Source organism: Mesoplodon mirus, assembly GCF_964341445.2.
Source record: "Mesoplodon mirus genome assembly, chromosome: 5".
NCBI lineage: Eukaryota > Metazoa > Chordata > Mammalia > Artiodactyla > Ziphiidae > Mesoplodon > Mesoplodon mirus.
In genome coordinates this window covers 39915842-39933966 of record NC_138980.1, presented here as the reverse complement: position 1 = coordinate 39933966, position 18125 = coordinate 39915842, and the positions used below count along the sequence as shown (strand labels likewise).

General features: G+C 52.5%; 1 protein-coding gene across 9 annotated transcripts in view; it reads right to left on the bottom strand.

Annotated features, from left to right (window-relative positions):
* The window catches only part of DNM2 (dynamin 2), a 93747-nt gene that overhangs the window by 25431 nt on the left and 50191 nt on the right, over positions 1-18125 (bottom strand). For 5 of the 9 annotated variants that reach the window (XM_082621380.1, XM_082621377.1, XM_082621381.1 and 2 more), the window contains exons 5-12: positions 17194-17292; positions 15198-15358; positions 11635-11777; positions 6977-7112; positions 5688-5755; positions 4937-5075; positions 2464-2550; positions 411-481 (exon numbers count right to left, since the gene is read on the bottom strand). In XM_082621380.1, the coding sequence (XP_082477506.1) occupies positions 411-481; positions 2464-2550; positions 4937-5075; positions 5688-5755; positions 6977-7112; positions 11635-11777; positions 15198-15358; positions 17194-17292 (904 nt within the window). Of the gene's footprint in view, positions 1-410; positions 482-2463; positions 2551-3701; positions 3841-4936; positions 5076-5687; positions 5756-6976; positions 7113-11634; positions 11778-15197; positions 15359-17193; positions 17293-18125 lie in introns of all 9 variants that reach the window. The other 4 variants (XM_082621383.1, XM_082621382.1, XM_082621376.1 and 1 more) reach the window with 1 other exon arrangement.

The window sequence follows — 18125 nt, the reverse complement described above, 5'->3', positions numbered from 1 at the left end:
TGAGCTGCTCAGTGAAAGGGCCCAGTGCATGTGGGGGAGACTGGGAAAGCGGCACGTGAGTCTACGAAAGGCTCTGAGAAATCCTGCAGGAAAGGAAGCACTGAACGCTAGTTAGCCTTGCCCTTTCTCGAAGCCTTTGACCACTGGACTGCTCTTTCCTCCGTAAACTAACCATGGGGATGCCCCACAGGGGGTGCACTGGGGACAACGAGGCTGGGGGGTCGCTGCTACCCAGCAAAGCTTCCAGATGCTCTCCGATGGCCCCGCGCTTCACCTGGGGACCCATGACAGAGAGACCTTCGTGCCCCGGCCCGGCAGCGGAATCCCAACTTGACCGCCTTTCTCAAGGCGTGGCTCTGAGGGTGGACACTCATGCCACCCCACCAGCCGCTATCTTGAAAAGTACATACTTGGCAAATCCAATGAAGTCTTCATGGTTCGTGTTGATGTAGGACTGCTCGATGTCGATCAGAAGAAGAATCTGGGGGGAAGCGTGGGTCATGGTGAGTACAGAGCCCAGCGTGGCAGGGAGGGGCCGCTGCCAGAGCACTTCCCGCACCCACCAGCAGGGGGTGCCCCGGAACAACCATGCTGTTTCCCAGGCAGGAGAACAGCGGTCACCCACCCACCCCTTCCCATATCCTGGGGCCCATCTGCAGGGGAAAGGGGGCATGGGTGCTTCCAGACACCAAGGCCTCACAAGTGAGAAAGACTGGGCCAAAAGAGCAGAGTGAGGCAGCCCAATGTGGTAGCCACAAGTGCGGCCTCCGAGGCCTGGAACAGGGCAATAAGGCCTCACTGCAAAGGCTTAAATAGGTCACAATATGTCATGTTGAGAGTAGTGTCCGGCATGCTGTAAGTGCCTCATTAAAACGGCAAAGGTGGAAACTATATTCAATATCCTGTGATAAACCATAACAGAAAAGAATATGAAAAAGAATGTATATACATGGATAACTGAATCAGTTTCCTGTACAGCAGAAATTAAACAACATTGTAAATCAACTATACTTCAGTAAAGGACTTCCTTAGTAGCGCAGTGGTTAAGAATCCACCTGCCAATGCAGGGGACACAGGTTCGATCCCTAGTCTGGGAAGATCCCACATGCTGCAGAGCAACTAAGCCCGTGCACCACAACTATTGAGCCTGCACTCTACAGCCTGCGAGCCACAACTCCTGAGCCTGCGTGCCTACAGCCCATGCTCTGCAACAAGAGAAGCCACCACAATAAGAAGCCTGCGCACCGCAACGAAGAGTAGCGTCCACTCGCCGCAACTAGAGAAAGCCTGCACGCAGCAACGAAGACCCAACGCAGCCAAAAATAAATAAAATTTTTTAAAAAACCAGAAAAACTATACTTAGGTAAAATTAAAAACAAACAAAAAACTGGCAAAGGTAATTTGGCCAGGTGAGGACATTAAAATGAAACACACGGGGACAAAGGCACACACCAGCCAGTCAGGATGTCATCTCAGATAAGACACAGGCCCTTAAACAGTCCTGTCACTTCACTGTGCCTCTGAACCCTCAAGCATAAAGTGGGCCAGGCACTCGGATCTTGGGGGTTGCTGGAAAATGCTGGGGTGCTCCGTCCATGGGAGACACTGTTGCTGGTTTAGAAGGTCTGAGTCCTGTTGCCCCGGAGCCCAGCCATGACAACAGTGGGGCAACAGGGGGTTCTGGTGTGTAAATGAAGGGACAGTAGCATTCTTGCCAACCATGACAACAAAACAAATTAGAATCTCTCAAGCTTTTCACAAAACTTCCAGGTTACAGAAGCTTCGAGGGAATGGGGGACCCTGTAAAGGACAAATGAGCAAGTTTCTTCTCCATCAATGTCAAGGGGAGAGGGACTGTTTTATACAAGGTGATCTCACAAGCAAATACAACAGGTGGGCTTGTTTCGGTTCCAGTTTGAATAAACAGCTGCCAATCTCCTGGGATAAACCATAATGGAAAATAATATATATATATATATATAAAAAGAAAGTCTAGGGGCTTCCCTGGTGGCGCAGTGTTTGAGAGTCCGCCTGCTGATGCAGAGGACGCGGGTTTGTGCCCCGGTCCGGGAAGATCCCACATGCTGCGGAGCAGCTGGGCCCGTGAGCCATGGCCGCTAAGCCTGCACGTCCGGAGCCTGTGCTCCGCAACGGGAGAGGCCACAACAGTGAGAGGCCCGTGTACTGCAAAAAAAAGGCTACCACAGCCAAGAGTCCGTTCGCATGACATTCTACAGGGACGGGGAGCAGCCTAGTGGTTGCCGGGGCCTGTGGGCCTGGGGGTCGGGGAGGGATTGACAAAGGGGCACAAGGATGGGGATTTGGGGGGTGGTGGCAGAACTGTTTTGTATGTTGGGTGAGGTGGTGGTGACCTTGCAGTATGCATTTGTCAAAACTCATACTGCACAACCAAGATCTACTGCACATAAACTGTATCTGAAGAATGAAACAAAAAGCCAGTACCTGGTCCTTGGTCCTCCCCTCCCGTTCCCGGATGTAAGTGGTGACGATTCGTTCGGTCTCCTCTCGCAACCGGGGGTAGGAGCTGAGCTGGAGGGAAAGCAGAGTGGCAGCGTCGGCTGGGTCTTCGTGGCTTGGGCAGCAACGTGAGCCAAACGGAAAACATGGGCGGAGGGGGGGTGACATGGAGTGTGCCCACTGGTTCCCCACCCCGCTCCTGTCTCAGAGCTGCTCCAGCCGGGAGACAGGAAGGGGACGGTGGGGGGACAGTGGGCCGGAGAGACCAAGAGGGTGCCCGCACACAAGCAGAGGTGCTTTTCGAGAATGCGTTTCAGAGGTGGAAAGTGGCAGAGAAAGCGGGTGACAGCCACCCCCCTCCCTCGAAGTGCTGGGTGAGAGCAAGGACACAGTGTAATTAAAGCCCCTGGGCCACCAGGGCGAGGGTCCGAGCGCAGCTCAGGAGTGCGCAGCAGCGCCCGTTCTAGAATGGGGGGTGGGCCAGCATCTGGGCCATCGACCTTGGAGGGACTCCCTTGCGGGGGGCGGGAAACTGCTCCCAATCATCTCACCTTTGGGATCCACTCCTTTGACACCCCCGCTGCCCCAGCCTTTGCAGCAGCAAACAAACCAACGCACAGAAGCCCAGTTTCCATGGTTTGGGGAAAGACGACGAGTTGGGAAAAACTGAGCAAATGGTCAAAATCACTAGAGGAAAAATTCCGTTTTCTTTTTTGGCTACACCACGCGGCTTGTGAGATCTTAGTTCCCGGACCAGGGATCAAACCCGGGCCCTCTGCAGTGGAACTGCAGAGTCCTAACCACTGGACCGCCAAGGAATTCTGAAAAATTCTTAAATGCCTTGTGATGTAAGAACACGCAGATCAGCACACGGGCGAAGTGTTTCACTGCGTTGGTGGCAGTCTGGAAACCACCTTTCTCAAAGTGTTCCAGGGATGGGCATGGACACTCATCCCTGCTGCCTGCTTAGTAAGTGCATCTGGCCACATCAAAGGCCTTCCATCCCCGTCAGAGGCCCAAAATGCAAAGGTGGAACCCAAGTGCGACTGGCCCACCCCCTTGTGTCTGCCAAGGCAAAGTTGAGATGTCTCCAAGCGACCACTGGCCCACGGAAGGGGGTTCCTGCCGAGGCAGAGTTTCCCAGATGCTTGGGTTAAGACTCAGATGGGAAAGAGAAGATGGGGGACAGATGCATAGGTGATAATAATGAAACCTTCTGTTACCTTCTCGGCACACTTTTTAATGACCGTGGCCAGTTCTGAGACCACGAGATCAACACACTTCAAACTCGGCTCTTTGAGTTTTACAATCTGTTTTTTCACAATGGCTTCAAAGGCCATGTCGGGGGTGAAGAGCCCCGTCCTGGGTCATGCGGAGGGCGGGATGAGGTAAAAAGACACCCAGGGGCAGTGCAGGCCACACACGCAGGACGGGAGACAGAGAAAGAAGAAACGAGAGTCAGCTGGTTAGTGACATGCATGGAGGAGCCTGCGCCCGCATTTGCCCCGGAAGCTGCTTCGGATCAAGAGGCGACCTGGGTCCAAGGGGTGGGCTCAGTCTGGGGTTTAATTATAAAAGTGCTACGGATGGGAGTCAGCGTACGAACAGCTAAAGGTTTGGGGAGGCCTTTCCTTTTCGTATCTGTGACAATGAGCTCTAGGACGAACATCTCCAAACCATCTGGGTTTCTTTCCCTTCCCTTTTCCAATCGAAGAAGCTTAAGAAGCAAATGTGGGCTTTTCCAGACTGAGAACAGAAGGATGAAGCAGAAACTCCTGCCTTGGAAGGCCGACCCAGAGCTCCACGGCCATGGGGGACGTGCAAGCACAAACTGGCCACCAGGAAGCGCTTCAGCACCTTGGCCAACATGTGCTGCCCCGGGAACCAGGCCGGGGGTCCGAGGGCCACTGCCTGGAGACAGCACTGCTCCTGCGGGAGCTGGTGGAGGCTGGTAGGGGCGAGCCCAGGGCCGAGCACTCCTTAGGCCGCTGGCGTTTGGGCCTTTCTCGGCGCCTTGGGGACAGGGAAGTGGCTGGCTCCAGGAAAGCCTGAGGGTGCCAGGCATTTGTCAAGAAGGCATTTGTGAGGGGCAGGGAGGTTCAGGGAGCTTGGCCTCCAGCAGGTGACGCGAGGTCCCTCTCTGCTTCCCAGAAGACAGCAAAGCAACAGCCCAGCAAGACCCCCATCAGACACATGCTAAGCTTGGTATCAGGGTCCCAGGGAGCCCTGCCCACCAGTCTGGAATCTGGAGGCCTGGCACCCCCGGGCTGCATCCAGGCCAAAACGCTTCTGCCCCAGCCTCTGGGTAGAGGCTACGTTCTTGGAAACTGAGGCAATCTGGGAAGGGGAGGGAGGGGGACCAGCGGGGCACAGGCCAAGCAGCATTGGGAGCCTGATACCAAACTCCCACAGCCCCGTTTCCACAAGGCCAGGAGTCACCCTGCCGAGGGTCCAATACCTTACTGGTACACTGCCTAACTGTATTGATTAGCTCCTGGATAACCAGGTCGACACATTTCAGACAGGGCTCTTTCAGCTTGACGACCTGCTTTTTCACAATGGCCTCGAATGCCAAGTCCGGGGTGAAGAGCCCGGTCCTAAAACCATCCGTACCCGGGGCGGGGGGGCAGGGGAGATAAGTCAGAGAGAAACAAAGCACGGTCAGCGATTTCATAGGCACGGGCTGGGTTCCCGAGAGAGCCAAGGTTGCAGCAAGTCTGGGGGTCAGACGCCCACGTCCGCTACCTGGAACCCCCCAGGGCAATCTGAGGACCCCACAGTGACACAAGAGTGGAGGGCGGGAACAAAATGGTGGGGACCCAGGAGGCGTCCGGGGCACCCATGACAGGGACAAATGCTGGGGTTCCTGCAATCGTGCCTTGGCTCTGACTTCCTCCCCACCCCCCAGGGCAAATCTGCAGCGAGCTTTCTGACTTGGCTGACCACTGTAACTGGGCCCTTTAACCCATGTTTAACTCAAGGGCAGTGGACAGCCGTGGGGCTTACGACAGATCCACACAGAAGTAAGCACATCCACCCTCGAGTGCCTTTGGAGACCCAGAGGGAGAGACTGACAGCTACTGCAAACCATCCCAGAGCCCTCTCCAGGTCCCCGAGTCGGGGCACCCCAAGGATTGTGGGGACTGACTCGCTGCAGGGTGGCACCATGGAGGTGAAGGGAACACGGCGCCTCCCCCCGGGGAACTTGCCTGACTCCATGGATATTCTTAATGGCATAGCTGATCTCCCGTCTTAAGTCCTTCTCATCGAACTCCATCTGAGAAGAGACAAACCAAACACATGCAAGGAGGTACCTGAGGCACCGCCACATCAGGTCTGTACCTAGGGAATGTCACCTCCTGTGTACCATTTATATTCATAGGGCAGAATATTTAATCGGTCAACATTTTCAAGAACATTAAAACTCAGTTTCAGCAAGGATGCTCTGAAACTAACACTCTTGCTCTCTTGGAAGGAAAATCAACTCAAATAAACTTTCTTCTGGGCTATGTGGCAGTACAAATCAAAACATACCTACACTGTCACAAGGTCGTTTTAAGAGCTCTAGGAATTTATCTTGAGGAATTAATCAAGAATTAGCTACATTCACAAAACCATCCGTAACTGCTGAAAAATGTGCAAAGAACCTAAATGCCCCAAAATGGGAGACTGGTTAAATGAACGATGGGACAGTCATAAAATAAGATAGTGTTTTGCCATTGACAATGCATGAAATGTATACACTAGTTTGGAAAGATGGCAAATTATATTAAAAAAAAATACAAAGATACATAATTAATTTTTTAAAAAATACACATGCACACACTGGTATGGATGAATATATGTACTGTGTTTGTGGATGCAGGGAGGCTTTTTGCCTGCATTTGCACAGAAATAATTCTCAAAGGACACACATCCAGGTGCTAAGAGGCATTGTCTGTGGGTGTTAGGATTATGGGTGTTTTTTTCCTTTTAGCTTTTGCTCTTCTATTGAAAAGAACATGACTGGTTTTTACAAAGATGGCACATGCTCACTGTAAAAAAGTATAAAACTTCAAGCAATTAAAACAAAAAGAAAACCTCCAATCCCAGCACCCAGAGCTGACATTTTGTGAATATCCTTGCAGGTCTGTCTCTGCAAAGACACACATCTAGACATGCGTGTATGATTTCATATGAAGGATGTTGTAACTATCATCTGTATGTTCTGTTGCACATGCTGGCTCCATAATCTGCTTTTCCCCTTTCAACCACATGCTGGGGACATTTTCCCACGTGAATTTACCTATATTTTCTATGTACTTTGCAAAGAACATGTATTCAGAGGAACAAATGGAACTTTCATACAGCTCTGCTGGAAATCTCTTAAGCTCAGGGAAGGAGGCCCGGGCCTGGAAGTGGGAGCTCGAGACCTCGTGGCCTGGGAGGAGGCCGGGTTCAAGGCAGACTGAGCAGGAGGGTCAAGGCTGACCAGAGGGCCTGGCCCGGGCAGTGCTACCTTCACCAGCTCGAAGGGAAACCGCTCGTGGAAGATGCGATTGATCCGGGCACCCCCGGAGAGCTCCAGCGTGTCCACTTGGTCTCCAGAGCCCTCGATCCTCTTTTCGAAGTCCACCCCAAACTGCTGGACCATCCTATGAGGAAAAAGAAAACCTGAAGGTCAAAGCGAGGTTTTAACACAGCTCCGGAATTACGTCTCTGGTCAAGCCGTGGCTTACTTTCCTCCGCAGTGAAAGCACTGTATCCTAACCACTAGGCCACCAGAAAACGTCCATCTTTTTATTTTTTAGCAGCAAAAACAGACAAAATCCAGGAGCTGCCAGTGGCAAGCACTTGCTACACATCAGGCCTGCTCTATAGGCCTGTTATGACTATTCATTCATCGAGTTGGGGGCAAGGGGGGGGCCGTTATTACTCCCATTTTGCAGATGGCAAGAGGGAGGTGCAGGGTATGTGTCGGGGGTCACAGTTTAGCAACCTCTGCCCTGAGGTTTGGCCTGATCCGGCAGGACCGTGACATGAAAAGGGAGCCCCTCCACACAATTCAGGTGGCTTCCACTGGTTCCCGCCACCTCCCAGTCTGTTTGGGTCAGGACTCCACCACTGATGGGCTGAGAGGCCTTGGACAGGTGACTCTGCCCTCTGAGCCTCAGTTTCTTCATCTGCAAAGTGGGCTGGTTGTAACAGCACTTCCACACAGGGTCACTGTAATAAGGATTTAAGGAGTTTCTAGATTTCATCAACTCAAAGCAGGCACTGGTCCCCAAATGCACTAATGGCCCTGGACACCCCCCAAAAAGAAAAATGTTGCCAATTAATGCTAATTCACCTGAATCATCTGGTTTGAGAAGGTAAAAAAAATTTTTTTAAGTGCACACGTAATTGATGAAATGTGGTAACGCCATGCGTGGCCCCTTAGAACCCAGCCCAGCCCTTAAAAAAAAAGTGTCTCAGAGTATTGCTGATTAGTGCTGTGAGGAAGTGAGCAGTAAAGAACCAAGATATTTATCAGTATTTTGGTCTTCTTTAGCATTTCTAATTGTTTCCCCCAGTCCCTTGCACTGTCTGTCTGAATCATTTCCTCATTTCCATTCCCCCAATTCTGGATCTCCTCAAGTACTGTGTGGAGTTTCCCCAGAAGAGGAGCTGCTCCAATCGGGACCAGCCCCGCCTTGGGCTGGCAGCAGGGAGTTGGCAGTTCCCTGGCACAGAGAAGCCCGGCTCTTACGGGCAAATACAGCTGATGCCTGCAAGCTGCCAGGGCGGCCAGCCTCGGCCACCAATGGATGGGGTTCTTCCAGAACACCCAGGGGGTCACACACAGGGTGTCCCAGATGCCCAGAAGCTCTCTGCCCACATGAAGCAGACAGTGCCCACGTTTGACTTCCTTCCCGGAGACACACAAAGGCCTACGTTAATGCTGCACCTGGAATGGGGACCTTGAACAGTGGCCAAATCAGGGCCCAGATCATAAAAGGCTGAGCACTACAGCAAGGACAGAGTACAGAGCAGGGAGTGGTTTAGGCATCAGGATGAAGACCACGGCAGCTGCCGCCAGACTCGGAGGGAAAAGACGTAGCATGCATTGAGCACCAGCCTCCCAGGGGCCCTGGAGTCTGAGCTGCACTCAGAGAGCATCCTTACCAACTGCCATGAGTTAAATTGTGTCCCCCCCAAAATTCATATTGATGTCCTAACCTCCAGTACCTCAGAATGTGATCTTATTTGGAAACAAGAGTCTTTGCAGATGTCATTAGTTAAGATGGGGTCAAACTGGAGAAGGGTGGGTCCCTAAGCCTCTGTGACTGGTGTCCTTAGAAAAAGGGGAAATTTGGACACACACACAGGGAGAACGGCATGTGAAGATAAGACAGAGATTGGGAACCCCCAAGTTGCCAGCAAGCCACTCGAATTCCACAGAAGAAACCAACCCTGCTGACACCTTGATTTTGGACACTCAGCGTACATAAATATGAGCCAATAAATTTCTTTTTCTTTCTTTTTCTTTTTTCTTTTTTTTTTTTGGCCACACTGCAGGGCTTGTGGGATCTTACTTCTCTGATCAGGGACTGAACCCAAGCCCTCGGCAGTGAGAGCACAGAGCCCTAACCACTGGACCTCCAGGGAATTCCCAATAAATTTCTATTTTAGTTTAAGCCACCCAGTTCGTGGTACTTTGCTGCAGCCACAGCAAATAAATACATCAAGGTACAGGGCAGGTAAGATATCTACAGATGACCAGCGGTCCCTAGAGATGAATGGTCCTGAGTTTAGAGCCACAACTACACATCTAGGGAATGTGCATTCCTGATCCTAGTTCTAGAAGGAGAGAGATCCAGGCGCAAAACACAAAAGCCGAGGGACAAGAGCTGGTTTGAAAAATGTCCCCGATCACCTCTGCTTGGGGAAAAAAACCTGCCAGGGTTTTAAGTGATCTGTGTTCTGTGCACAGGATGGAGCTGAGGTGAAGGTCACTGTATAACTTGGTTCCCCGACATGGAGCAAAGACCAAGCTGTGCCTGGGAGGAAAATGCTAGACTCAGAACAATCGATCATGGTAATGAGGATGATTAAAGTAAAGACAGTTAGCTTTCCTATCACTGGCTCCAAGTGAGCCACATACCATATATACCTGTATGGGACCCGAGGGGGTGCCCAGAACCAGGCCGGGAGGGCCAGCGGGCATGGGCCCCCCTGGAGGCTACTGATTCAAATTCAAGTTCTCCTCAAGCTAGTGATCCCTCTTTTAGGAGCCTGCCCTGTGGGAATCCTCGCTTGTGAGCTCAACAATGAATTTGAGAAGCAACTATCGAAGAAGCAAAAAAATACCCGAACGTCCCCTATGGGCATCGGGTCACGGGTCACGTGAAGAGTGTATGGGATACTCCGGGCGGCCGTGGGAAATGGAAGGCTCTCGATGCCACTTCCATCAGCTGCGAGAAAGTAGAACTGGGGGCTAGTCTGATGCCACTGTTCTCATTCTCTGGTAAGACAAGAGCGTGGAGACAGGAACTGGGGTGCAGAGGAGGGAGGGGAAGTTTTCACCCTCTGTACACGTGAAGGCAGTCATTTTTATAATAAAGGCCGAGGAGGAGGTCATGCAACAAGCCATTCAAAGGGACGCCCACCAGCAGGGAAGGAAGAAGCAAGGGCCTCTGCTGGCCGCTGGTCTGTGTGGCGCATAACATGCAGGAGGATCTGGGACTGCAGATAAGATGCTAAAGAAGGAACACCAGCCCTCGCTGAGGGGCCACAGATGACAGCGGTGCACCTCCTCTGTGATGTCAAAACCACCCGGGCCGGGCCGCAGGGCACTGGTGAAAAATGACACGAACCCTGGGGGATGGGTGCTGTCATGGAGGGCGTCCCCTGGCCCGCCCCAAGGGCCCCAAAAGCATCTTCACAAGATTCCCCAATGGCCACGTGACGTGAGAGCTGCTGCGGGCTGCAGTGCAAGGAAAATGAGGCTCAGAGGGGTGTGGTCACCTGCCTGTGGTTGCCCATCAAGCCCAGGTTTAGCCCCAGGCCGTGGCCTCTGCAGCACGCGCTAGACCAGATCTCCTAAAGCCTGTAAGGAGCCAGCGCTGGCGCTGCAGAAAGCTTTTCGGAATGGGCTGAGGCTGTCTGATGTTACAAGCATTCGCAGTGCCACTTGGCAGAGAGGGTAGGGGGACGTCAGGGCCATAACGGCCAAACAGGACAGTGTCCCTCTGGGAGGGGTCTTGTACGCGGCACCATCTGCCATCTGAGGTGCCAAGGAGCTTCTGGATCCCATTCTAGCCAAGCCAGCTAAGGGGTCCCTGGCAGGGCAGACACCTGGAGTGCGGAGGCAGGAAGAGCCCCGGGTGAGAAGCTGAGATCGTGGGGCACACCCACTCCTCCGACTCATAGCTGGGTGGCTGCCGGGAGCACCTCCTTAGAGTCAGGGTGAGGATTCCAAGAAAGCAAGCAGAAGTAGCCGACACATGGCTCCGCTCCCTCCCCCCATGTCTGTCCTCCCTGAAGCCGCCAGAGGGCGCCCATGAACACCTGAGTCAGGCCATGTCCTGCGGATGCTCAGACCCTCCATGGCTCCCACCTCAGAGCAAAAACCAAAGCCCTCCCCATGGTCTACAAGGCCCTGCAGGCTCTTCTACCCTGTTCCCTCCCCGCCCTCCCTTCCTCCCACTCTCCCCTCGCTCACTCTGCTCCAGCCACATGGGCCTTCTCTGACATGCTGGATGAAATCCTGCCTCAGGGCCTTTGCACTGGCCGGGCCCCCAACCCCAGGACTCTGCATGGCCCCCTTCCTCACCTCTTCAGGTCTCTGCCTGACTCTCACTGTCTCAGGGGGACCTTCACTGGCCACTTTATTTTAAATGGCACCCCTACAACTACCCTGGCACTCTCTAGCCCCTTCCCTACTTCAATACTTGGCCATTTCACAGAGTACACACGTTCTCATCTACTTATCTTGCCTCATCCTTCCCTTCTCCCCGTTCTGAGCATATGGGGTGTCTGCCCAGCACACTGGGAAGACCCCAGTGCTCAAGACAGGGCCTAGCACACAGAGGGCTCTGGCCAAGTGTTTGCTGAACGAACGGATGGACGGATGAGTGGGGGAGCATGAGGCCAGGTGGAGGCCCTAGAGCGCCAGGCAGGGGGAGGGGCACATACTGCAGCAGGGCTTTGGTCTTGCGCGTGGGGTCGTCAGGCCGGAAGTTCTTGTACTCCTCCACCTCCTTCTCCAGGGACAGCAGCTGGCTCTGCAGCTTGCTGCGCAGGGCCGGCAGTGACTCCCGGATGTGGTTGGTCAGTTGCTGCGGGAGAGAGGCTAGACATCAGAGGTCAGCACCGTCAGGATGCTGAGAAGGGGCGGGCCCGCTCCACCCCCAGCCTCGAGGGACCAACAGAAACATCCAGCTGGAGTCACGCTGGTGTGAGGGGTAGGGAGAGGTGGCACAGCTCCATCCACAGTGGCGAGATGCTGCAAACAGCCCGCGGGGCCTTGGGAGGGCAGATCAACCAGGCTGTCACACCAAAGAGTACATGCAACTGTTCGCAAGGACCAGGCAGCAGGACCCAAGTGCTGACCAGGAACAGCCTCCCACAAGTGCCGCTCAGTGGGGCAAAAAAAAAAAAAAAAGAAAAAAGCCTAGAAGCCACCGCAGGACCCAGGTACAGAAGGACTGCCAGACGGGCGATGGTGCATCCACACTGCAGAACGCTGGGGGAACGTACAGACACGGGGACGGGCCCTACGAACTACGACAGAAACAGTTTGCCAAAAAAGGCACAGAACACACCTATGATGTGCTCCCCTCTGTAAAGACGGGGAGAAAGTAAGAACACATTTTCATTTGCACGAACAGAGTGAAGGATGGTTCACAAGAGAAGGGCAGAATGGACCACGTGGGTGGAAGGACCCTTCTCTACAGCCCCCTTTTCCTCTACTGTTCTGCCTTTTTTTGTTTTGTTTTTGTTTTCGTGGTACGTGGGCCTCTCACTGTTGTGGCCTCTCCCGTTGCGGAGCACAGGCTCCGGACGCGCAGGGTCAGCGGTCATGGCTCACGGGCCCAGCCGCTCCGCGGCATGTGAGATCTTCCCGGACCGGGGCACAAACCCGTGTCCCCTGCATCGGCAGGCGGACTCTCAACCACTGCGCCACCAGGGAAGCCCTACTGTTCTGCCTTTGAACCACGGGGATTTGTTCCTTATTCACAAATTTTAAAAGGGGTCAGCAGTGCAGAAAATGTTAGGCAATGAGCCTCAAGAGGGGTCGTTCAAGAAAAAGCTAGCTACAGAGCAGTGGGTAAATATCTTAACTGTTCAGGTGGTGAAAAGGAAGACGGAAAGGGAAGAGAAGGAAAAGAGAAGCAGGAGGAAAAGGAAGGCTGGCGGTACAGACACATCAGTGTCTAGCGTCTCGAGAAGGAAGGCCAGGAAGTGGTGACACTGGCCGCCTCAGGGGAAGAGAGCCATCGCGGGATGGGAGGAAATGGGACATTCACTATATTTGCACTGTCTGACTTTTTTTAATACTATGATAAAAGAGAAAGAGAGAAGGGAAGAAAAAAATAATAGCCATAAAATCAGCTAAAACCCACAAAGTGAAAAGCAGTGTTTTGCGGCCATCTGTCCTACAAGACAAAAGAAATGACCAACTATCCATCAAGCTAGAAAAAAACATATGAAGGAGCCTCACACTCCGTGGAATGAATCTGATGGTCACCCCAAAGCCCTATGTGAGCTGGGGCCCCTCCCTGTGGGAGCTGCAGGTCCCTAAGGGTGGCAGTCCACTCCGGTCCTCGACAGCATCCTGGGGCGTTACAGTGGCCCCATTTAGCTCGTGAGGCAAAGGAGGGGTGGAGGGACCAGGAAGCACCAGGATGTGGAGTTAGGCCCCCAGGAGGCCAGCTGGGCTGCTCACCTGCCGCTCTCAGAGGGGGCCCCAGGCACCTGCGGGGAGTTTTACTTCCCTTCCTCTCCCTCCACCCCCTGCCCAGGCAGACCGCTGCTTCCTTTCCTGGAGGGCCCCTCCCACCGGACACTTACTTCCCTCTTTGTTCTGCTGAGCTGCCTGCTCTGCCTTCCTGCTCTCTTCCCGGCCCCATCACTGCCTAACACTCGACTGTGCCTCCACCTGGTGCCCCCAATTAGAAACATCCCTTCCCTAAGGACAGGGCCCAGCTCCCACGTTGCCACTGTGTCCACTGCAGTCATGAAGGACTCAGACTGTCGCTCGGAGGCCCTGCCCCATCCGAGATGCTACCATATAGCACTGAGGGGGAATTCCTCGTAACCCCGGGGCCACTAAGGACCACACCGCCTGCTACAGTATAGCTACATAATCCCACATTAGGGATTTTACTCTCGTAGAAACTGGCACACATGCAAAACGATGTTATGAAACAGCAGCCTTTTACTGACTAGGAACATGAGCAACCAGCCTGCCAAAAAGAGCCTGGTTAAACAGACTAAGACCCATGTGTTCAGGGACTACTACAGGGCCACGAAAAAGAGTGAGGAAGCTTTTTCTGTAGGGACAGAGTTCCAGGAGATACTGCTGAGCAAAATAAAAACAAAAAACAAAAAACCAAGGGGCGGTTATCCATGACTATGCAAGAAAGAGAGAAATGTGATTCTCAGAAGTCCTTTTTGCTTTTATGAACAGAAAGAAACTCTGGCGGTGTTAACAGTGGTGCCCTAGGGGTAGGAAGCAGGGGCAGATGGGGGTGCTTCACTATATCCTTTTTTTTTTTTTTTTGCGGTTCGCGGGCCTCTCACTGCTGTGGCCTCTTCCGTTGCGGAGCACAGGCTCCGGACACGCAGGCTCAGCGGCCATGGCTCACGGGCCCAGCCGCTCTGCGGCATGTGGCATCTTCCCGGACCGGGGTACGAACCCGTGTCCCCTGCATCATCAGGCGGACTCCCAACCACTGTACCACCAGGGAAGCCCCCACTATATACTTTTAAACACTGTTTCTTTTTATAAGCCCTGTGAATATACTACCTGTGGGAAAAAATAACACTAGAAAAGCAGTGAGATACCAGAGTTGCTGGCATTTGCTATGTGCTGCATTTCATGTAGCAGACGCCAGCCCTGGGGGCAGGGATGCGGACGATTCCCGCCTGATGGACAGGGAGGCTCGGAGGAGCGGGGCTGGGCTTTGGACCAAGGAAGGCCAGACTCCAAAGTCCTCCCACTTGGCTACTGTCGAGCGCTGCTAGCCACCCGGTGTTTGTTCAGGCGAGGCGTTCGTAACCCAGGTCATCAGTGTCAGGAACTGTGTGCAAACTTCCGGGTACGTGACTAAATAATTACGGTGGTAATTAAAATAATGGTAATAAACAACAAGGTCCTACCGTATAACCCAGGGAACTAGAGTCAATATCCTGTGACAGACCATAATGGAAAAGAATATGAAAAAGAATATATATATGTATAACTGAATCACTTTGCTGTACAGCAGAAATTAACCCAACGTTGTAAATCAACTATATACCTCAATAAAATTTTTTTTGAAAATAAAAGTAGAATAATGGTACCAGTAGTAGTGATGGTAATAAGAGTACCAGTACAGACTTACTGCACACCCTCTTCTCCAGGCCCTGAGTCACATGTTCACTGAACCCATTTTGCTAAAACAAGTGCTGCTCTAGACCAAGGCCAATGGCATTGTGGATGGCAGCTGTTGTGCAGTGCGCAGCCTGAGCAACTGCACAAAACCCTTGTGTACCTGATTCAGAGTCTTCTGCAGGTGTGGGGTGCCCATGCGGTCCGCCATGTGCCGGTAGGCTGGGTGAGAGAGGAAAAACTTCCTCTCCGCCGCCAGCGCTGCGCGGATGTCCTTCTTGCCCTCAATGTCCTTCTGGCTGCGGTTCACCACGCCAATGTAGCCTGTGGGGAGAGAGGGTCAGGTCAGGGCAGTGCCAGGCAAGCCAAGGAGCCCAGATGCCCCCCTTTTTGCACGGGACTGGGCAGTGTGCGGGTGTAGACATGGATCTTGCCCTACAAGTCACTCACAGAGGAGGTGACAAGCCATACGCATTACTCAGAAGCAACACGGAGAATGCAAACACTGAGTACAGTCCTGAAAAGCAACCCATGTGTTTGGAGGAAGAAGTTATATTCAGCATGGTGTGAGGGGCTGGAAAGAGAAAAGCTCTGGAGAAGATGAATTCCACAATCCGAGCTTTAGAAACAGAAAAAAAAAACTTCAAAAACAAGGGCAGGGCTTCCCTGGTGGCGCAGTGGTTGAGAGTTCGCCTGCCGATGCAGGGGACACGGGTTAGTGCCCCGGTCTGGGAAGATCCCACATGCCGCGGAACGGCTAGGCCTGTGAGCCATGGCTGCTGAGCCTGCGCGTCCGGAGCCCGTGCTCCGCAACGGGAAAGGCCACAACAGTGAGAGGCCTGCGTATCGCAAAAAAAAAATATATATATATAAGGGCAATGGGGGAAAGCTAATCTTGCGGGATATTAATACCTATTCTACACTGTGCCACAGTGAAAAACAGGAACCAACCGAAGTGTCCACCAAATGGGGTCTGAGTAACGGTCCATGTACCCCCACATGAGGGACCCCACAGGATCTTTTACAGTCATTTTGAAGAGTATTTGCCTTCAAGGGAATGTTCACAGGGACACATTCTGCTATTTTGCTAAGTGAAATGGAAAAGCAGGTCACCAGGCGGTGTGGCGCTGGAGAGCTGGCGTTCCAAACCAGCTCTGCCACCTGCCAGCCTTGTGAGCTGGGGCAAGGGATTTAGCCTCTCGGTGCCTCAGTTTCTTCATCCATAAAATGGGGATGAGCACAGAGCCACTGCATTGGATTGTTACGGGGATTAAATGGGTTCTTCCACACCAAGAGTGCAGAACAGTGCCTGATATGTAATAGGTACTTAATACATGTTTGCTATTCTCATTTCATTGAAAATAAAAATACTTGGGCTACTCTTGTCAGAATATCTGAAACTAAACTAAACATGAGCCTAATCAGCCTCTGTCTAGATCAAATGACTGGTTTATAGGGAACTACAATTGGCCAGATCCCAAGTGAAGCAGTACAGATAAAGTGGCCGGAGGAGGAGCTGTTTGAATAGAATCATAGGTATTTACGTGTCAAATGATAGAATGCCTAGGATTTGCTTCATGATCCCCCAAGGGAGGAAAGAACAACAGGAGAGGATATTTGGGGCACTGAAGGTTAGCTGTATGTGATTAGCAGTGAGGCTGGGCCAGTGGTTCTCCTTGCACTTTTCTCTCCACTTGAGAGGATGTTTGAAAGCAAGTATTGAACATTAAGAAAAGTTACAAATCCTCGGGAACTCTTGGGAAGGAGAACCACAGAGCATTAAATAGGGGGAGAAGTTGCGCTGTGGATGATTTCAGTTTCCTTCTTCTGGACACTCGTTTTCTGTTGCCAAAGTGAGTAGGCGTTCACTGTGTGACTGAAAAATGAATGCACGCAAATCAGAAGAAAAAGCTACCTGTGTTCACTCGGGCAGAAAAAAAAAAGAAGGTTCTACAATGGAACAGAAAAGCAGTTACTTCTGGGCAGTGGGGAAATGGGATGGTGAATGTATCTGTGAGCATTTGCTGGGGTTTCAGTAAAGATAACAAAAACAAATCATCTTCCAAAAGCAAAGGTGCACCAGCTCTCCTGCTGCTCAAGCCCACCCATCTTGCCTGCCCTCCCCTGCCCTGTAGCCCCCAGGCCCTCCCGGGCCGCACCTCTTCTCAAGGGGAGCAGCTTGTTCTCCAGGATGTCCCTGGCATCAGTGCCTTCATCCATTAGGTCGAGCTTGGTGATGACGCCGATGGTCCGCAGGCCTGAAAGAGCACAGAGGTCAGAGGGCGCCATGAGGAAGGAGCACGGGCTGGCGACCCCGGGCCACCTGGGGCCCAGCTGGATCCCCCCGCTTCCAGGCCGTGTGACCTGGGACAAACCATAACATCACCTGCCTGGACCCTAGTTTCCCTCATGTCAAATGAAGGCAGTAACACACCAATCTCAGGGGGTCGTCCATGAGGATAAACCTGGCACGTGGCCAATGTTCAATCAATAAACGCTGGCCACTGTCATCACTGGTACGACCAGCGACGGCGTCTTGTTGCAGCATCAGGGGGCAACCTCATCAAACTTGAACCCCAGGTCAGAATCTCCACACTGTGCTGAGTGGCATGCAACGTAACATGCTAACCCGTGACAATTCTTTCTAGGGTTACCTCTCATCTGAATGGCCAAAATTCCACACTGGAAACCACCCCATGGAATTTCTCTTCGTCCCAAGTTGCCCAGAATCGAGGGAACCCTGCAGATCGATCAACTGCCCCTGCTGGTGCCTGAGGGCCCCTCTGTTCTAGCCGTGTGAAGCTTGGGGAGGGCAGAGGCAGCCCAAGGTAGAGAGATATAACTGGGGAGGGGGTCTGGGGGCATCTACTTTATTAGAAATGTCCAATCTCACTGAAGCACTGTTCCTAAAAGCTCAGAAACAACCCAAATGTTCAAGAACAAAACAAAGACAGCAATGGGCCGCACGATGGATGGCTATGGACCTATGTCCCTATGGTAATAGGTAAACACACACACACTACAGAAAAAATAAGGAAAGACCATCCCATTTCTAAAAATGTGACTTTACATGGAAGAACAAACTCTGAAA